Here is a 6,014-nt window from a genome sequence, read left to right on the forward strand (position 1 = left end):
GGGGGTTGGACTAGGTGATCTCTGACTCTGTGATTTTCAGTACTGGAAAATGTTATAACAATCATGTAAATGTTACAATCTAATAGCAATTAATTTATATTAGGCATCCCTTCTTTGATGTGCTTCTTCATGGCAAAGATAATGCACTAGATTAAGTATGTGTTGAGGCTTTCTTTTACAAAACAGTTTTTCACTCTGCTGAACAAGACAAGCTTTGTAGGCTTTGTTTGCTTTCCTTCCCCTTCTTCTTCCTCCTACACTTTGAAGTGTGTGGGTTTTGATTTGTGTGGGGCTTCTTTTTTTTTCTGCCAGTTAGTCTCTGCACTAAGTGTCTGGAGTAGACTGCACTTAACTAGTCCATGCTTTTTCACAGCATAACTGTGAAAGGAGCTCAAGGAGCTGAGCAGGTTGCTAGGCTTTTAATCCAATTTACTGCCAGATGAACTTGACAAATTTATGCAGTAGTTAGAGATGTGTCTTTTCTACCCTCTCACTGAGGCTTCCATCCCTGCAGCAGCATCAACAGAAGGGTGTGTGCGATTACCTTCACCAGAAGCTTATTTTGGGCAACTAGGTTTACAGGGAAATGCCAAACTTTTCCCTGGCAAATGTTAGTTTCCTTCCCTTGTCTTGGCTGTGGGTGAGGTGAGCTCTGACAGGGAACGGGTTGTTGGCCCTGACTCACTAATTGTCACACCAACAGTGATGGTGTGGGTGGGCAATTTGCTTTTAGTAATGCCACTGAGTTTGATAAAATAAGCATTTAAAAAAACTTAACCCTTGACTCTTGAGTTTGTGATTTAAATATGCTAATTAGTTCATGGCTTTATGTAATTAATCGTTCACATGCACCATACTTACAGTGCTGGTGTGAAATAATTACCATGGGTAAGAGTGCTTCTGAACACTGTTGGAACAAACAGTTTAATTTCCCTGAGGAGATGCAATACTCTTATTAGTATGTATTGGTGTCACATTGCTGGAAAGCTGAGCAGTTCTTCCAGGTGTTTCTTGCGTGTAAGAGCCGTGTAGCTGGAATCTTGGGATTTGGCAGCTGCTCCCAAATCAAACAAGTGCTAAATGCAGACTTGTAGCCTACCAGTAGGAGATCAAAGACTTAAAGAAGAAAGTACATGATCATTGCTCATTTCTTCAGCAATTTCTTCTTTTCTTTTGTTTTTATATAAACATAGGCAAACAGTGCTGGTGATCCTTGGTCCAGTTGGAATGTTGGGAAGTCTGGGAACTGGGACAATGGAAATGCTGTTGACAGCTGGGCGACGAAGCCTGAAAGTACAGCTGGCCAGAGAAACAGTGCTTCAAATAACTGGGAGGCAGGACCAGCATTTGGTCATCCACAGGCATATCAAGGACCAGGTGTGCTAATAATGCTGTTATTTTTTAATACATTAAAGTAAGTGGACAGTAGAAGTAAGAACTGCTTAATATCTTAGAACGTGGCTTCTTTAAAAAACAAAACAAAGCCAGCTTCCTTGTAGCACATTGCTGTGTGAGTAAACTGGACACTTAAATAATGGGATTTGTAAATAAAATGGAAAAAAACCCTCAGATCTACAGTAAGAGACACCTCAAACTTGTATGGAAGTCTGACAAGCTAAAGTCTTGGGCATACATGATCTACCCTCAGGTCTGTTGTTCAGCTTGTGTAACTGGAACTTTAGCACCCTTGAATTTGTGTCCTCATGCCTGTGAAGTAGTACTCTCTTAAATCCTTAATTTTAGGAAGTGGCTTGCCAGAAGGCTTCTCTAGCTTTCTGTAGTAAAAGCCTAAATTAAGAGGAGAATTCATAACTGGGGAATGCTAACATGGAATGTATGAATATGGAACACTATTGAATTAATCTTAACAACTAGCATCTCTTTCTTTTTTTCACTCTCTGCCGAAGGCTTTCTGCTGTAGTGTTTTGCAGGTTGTATTTGGTGGGAATGGTGGTAATTGAGGTGGAATCATAAAATAGAAGGCTGAACTAGCTCTTACTTACGTTGTTGACTATTTGTGTATGAGTGATGAGGCAAATGCTTCTGCTTTTAAAGAGAAGATTTAACTTTCTCATTTCCCTACCCCTCTGCCCCCTCCTGTACTTTGGCAGCTGCTGATGATGATGATTGGGATGATGACTGGGATGACCCAAAATCAGCTTCACCATCTTACCTTGGTTACAAAGAGACTGAGACATCAGAGGCTGGGGGGGTCCAGCGTGGAAATTCTCGTTCAGCTGCTATGAAGTTACCACTTAACAAGTAATGGAAAATGCAGGGCAGATGTGTATATATTGAAGAGAATTGGAGTTTGTCAAGATGTGTAAATGTGTGACCATTCAACCTTCTTGAAAAATGCAATGTAAATATTATAGTTTTGGGACAAATGTAGCAATGGAGTTGTAGCCCAGCATTCTCCCTTTGTGATGAGAGAACAGATCCATGAAAGTCAGAAAGTACAGGACAAAGCTGTACAATTTGTGGAAGTGTTATACAGGCAAACGGTCCTTCTGCAAGATCTGAGCTTCAGGACCTATGGGTTTTATAATTTATGTCCTTAACACTACGTGTGCTTAGTGAAAATGAAAAATGAATGCTGGCTCACCCATGCAGCAGGTGATCAGACATGCTGCCCAGAGCTCATGAGCAGTTCTAAGTTGCTAGGAGTGGGGAAGACTTCTGCTCTCCTGTATGTGCATCACACAGATTGTTTCTTGAGCCGCAAAAAGCTCAATTTTTAGACAAAAATCTTACAATAGCATGAAGCTGTGTCAGGGTTATGCTAGCATTCTATCATGTTACAACTTAATGTTTGTTTATTATAAAATTACTGTTACTCTGAGAAGCTACTATGTGGTAATCTGTAAGTGGATGGAAGCAGAGTGGGAAAGGATTATAGAAGAATAGTGTCCTCAGGAAGTTAACTACTAGACATGCAGAGACAGCTGGTTTTGTTCATTAGTGGAGGTTTTGTCCTATTTTGCAACTGAACCTTTGCATCATTGTGACATCTACGTGTTGCAGACCCATTTAGCAGAATCAGTATAAACACTTCTTATTTAACAGCATTATTTGTCTGTGAAGTCAGTCCTACTTTACTCCTTGTATTTCTGCAAGCAGGCAGTAGGTTTGCAGTACTTGAAATATCTTCCTAATCAGGAAGAGAACTGCTGTTGCTTTTTGTAGGACTTCTTACATTTTTTTTTTCCAATTGATGGAGAAATTATGGAATATGACTCATGTTTCGAAGCAGTTCCTGAATCTGGAGTCTGTCATTCTTTCAGATTGAATTCTCATAATCTGAAATGGCAGGACAGTGTGCATGAGTGTGTGTATTTCCAGAGAGAGTGGCCTGCAATGGAGTGGCAGATGTTAACTTTGTGTGCTGCTTTTACACTTGTTCTGATTGGCTGCAGAGCACAAATAGCTACTTTGACTTGGAAGAAGGGGTGTATATTCCACAGTAAAAGCTGGAAGTCAGTAGCTAAAATTTTTCTGCTTTTTCAGGGCAAATTGTTGGGTTTTTTTAAAGTAATTTACGTAAGTTCTGTTACATATTTGAGAAATACTAAGGGGTTTTTTTCTATAGTTCAAGCTAATTCTGCTTATGTCAAAGGAAGGAAAATACAGAATAAACCTATAACTTGATTTTATTGCTAGATTTCCTGGATTTGCAAAACCTGGGATGGAACAGTATCTGTTGTCAAAGCAGCTAGCAAAACCCAAAGAGAAAATTCCCATAATAGTAAGTTGGGGATGTGTGTGTAGTTTTTGTGTGTGGGAGATGTGTTTTGTTTTGGGGTTGGGGTTTTTTGTTTTGTTTTTTTGTGGCCTGTTCATTATTTTTTTTTTAATCTTCACACCCCTCCCTTTTCCCCCAACTCAACTGTTATCCTCAGGGCTGCTATATGTATTTGGGTCAGAAAAAACTGATACTGAATGTTTAATTAGAAATAGAACTGTCATAATAAAACTGTGTACTATTTAAGTGCTTTAATTTTATGTTAGACTACATTTCAGAGTCATATAATCATTGAGGCATTTTTCAGGGTCAGGTCTTAACTCCTCCTTTCTTCAAAGTGTGCTGAATTGTTATTTATTAATTTTTTGGTACTTTTTTCTCATGCTGGATCTGCATTACTTGTGATCACGAAGATAAGCCTATTTGGGGTTCAGAGGCAGAGCAAATACATTACCCTGTCTCTTAGTTATCTAGATAGATATCTAATACATAGGAACTACATCAATAAAATTTTGCAAGATCTAGTCATGATGATCAGGTCATCTTCTGATCTAAGGAACAAACTCTTCTAGATATATGCTGTTCTACTGAAATGTGGTTGAAGCAGCAATCCCTAGAATTTACCACTCATTTGCTATTTGGGAAAAATTGTAAAATACAGAATAAGAAACAAATGTGGTCCATCTCTGGTTGTGAGAAACCATTTTTTTCCCTGACTATCAAGCTCTCACTGAAATCAGTGGAAACTCAAATGAAGAGGAAGTATTTGTCTCATTGTTTGCAGCTGGAACAACATGATATATTTGTGATTTCTTACAGATTGGTGATTATGGCCCAATGTGGGTTTATCCTACCTCTACATTTGACTGTGTGGTGGCAGATCCCAAAAAAGGTTCTAAAATGTATGGTCTCAAGAGCTACATTGAATATCAGCTGACCTGCACTGTAAGTGTGTCCAAAACAGGATCTTCTCCCTGCAAATATGGGTCGTTAGGAAATGTAATGTGGTTTATGTGACATTGTGACAGGGTTTTAAGAGTGTTAGTTGTTAGACTTGTTTTTCCTCAAAGAGAGAATTTGTTCTCACATTTCAAGTTCTCCTATAATTACAGATTCAGGGCTCTAAACCATATGTTTTATTTACATGCCATGTATTTATCCTTCTGGTAACACTTGTTGAATGTCACTATCTGTAGATGCCTGTCAGAATTCAGTGTGGTGTTTCTCTTGCAGAACACTAATCGGTCTGTCAACCACAGATACAAGCACTTTGACTGGTTGTATGAGCGTCTTCTTGTTAAATTTGGATTAGCCATTCCAATCCCATCTCTTCCAGACAAGCAAGTAACAGGTAAGTATTCCCCATTGTGCATTCATGGGATATGAAATAAGGCAATCACTTTTTTACTGGGTTCAGTTATTTCTTACTGTTTGTTTTTCTCATTATTTTAAAAGAAAATATTTTTTAAAAACCCAAGCTTTTACCATTAAAAACTTATGAAGAGTTGGGTTTACTATCTAGTCCAGTGATTCTAAAAAAGAAATAAAAATTTAAAACAAACAAAATCCCTAGTGACTTATTATTGGAGGGAACTACTTACATACCATATTTGCTGGTTGTCTGGATAAATGGCTTTTGAGGGGTTATTTGTGTGTGGCAGGTTTCCTTTCTTTTGCATTTGATTGTAAATGTGTGCAGGAGCTTTGAAGCAAAGCTACTGGAAGAAAGGGAGCAGCCATTCACAAACTGCTTTTTCCTTTTTCTTTTTGTGACTAGTAAAATGTTGCAGCTGTTTCTCTTGTTGCTCGATTTCACACTTGTTTTAAAGAGCAGCTTTCATTTGTGTAACATTCTGCACAGGTTTGATGTCAGTTCAGCTTGACCCTAGTCTCTGAAGCTTGTGGAAATATAGAACTTATAGAAGCTGGCATGTTGCCAGCCATGTGGCTGTGGGCATCACTGAAAATGCAGCAGCTCTGCTCTGTTTGAAGAAATCTAAGCATTGATGCAGATGCTGGGTTAAAGGTTGAGACAAGTGACAAAGTGATTTCCCTTCCCCTGAGTCTCCTGTTTAGCATTCACCAGTGTTTTTGCTTAAACATGTATGTGTGGACTAAAAGGAAACCAGAAGACTTGATGGGATCTCTAGATTTTTTTTCTAACTGTGTTTTAAAACACTCAAAAGTTTGTCATCACTGTAAAACACCTTGCCTGTGGATTTCAGACTTCTCAAGTCTGTGGGAGAGGAGAACATGTCTTGTGCAAAAAAAA

At 38.6% G+C, this 6,014-nt stretch overlaps 1 protein-coding gene across 1 annotated transcript; it reads left to right on the top strand.

Moving 5' to 3' along the window:
- Positions 1-1,193: 1,193 nt before the first annotated feature.
- Positions 1,194-5,093, top strand: LOC104396166 (sorting nexin-9-like; the record flags this gene model as incomplete). The annotated part of the gene is made up of 5 exons (XM_010005982.1): positions 1,194-1,377; positions 2,112-2,262; positions 3,661-3,745; positions 4,562-4,687; positions 4,976-5,093. Coding segments are annotated over 5 exons (664 nt in total), but the record flags the coding sequence as incomplete, so codon positions are not given.
- Between the last annotated feature and the right edge of the window lie 921 nt (positions 5,094-6,014).

The sequence above is a fragment of the Chaetura pelagica genome, unplaced genomic scaffold (genome assembly GCF_000747805.2).
Source record: "Chaetura pelagica isolate M959 unplaced genomic scaffold, ChaPel_1.0 C11791100, whole genome shotgun sequence".
NCBI lineage: Eukaryota > Metazoa > Chordata > Aves > Apodiformes > Apodidae > Chaetura > Chaetura pelagica.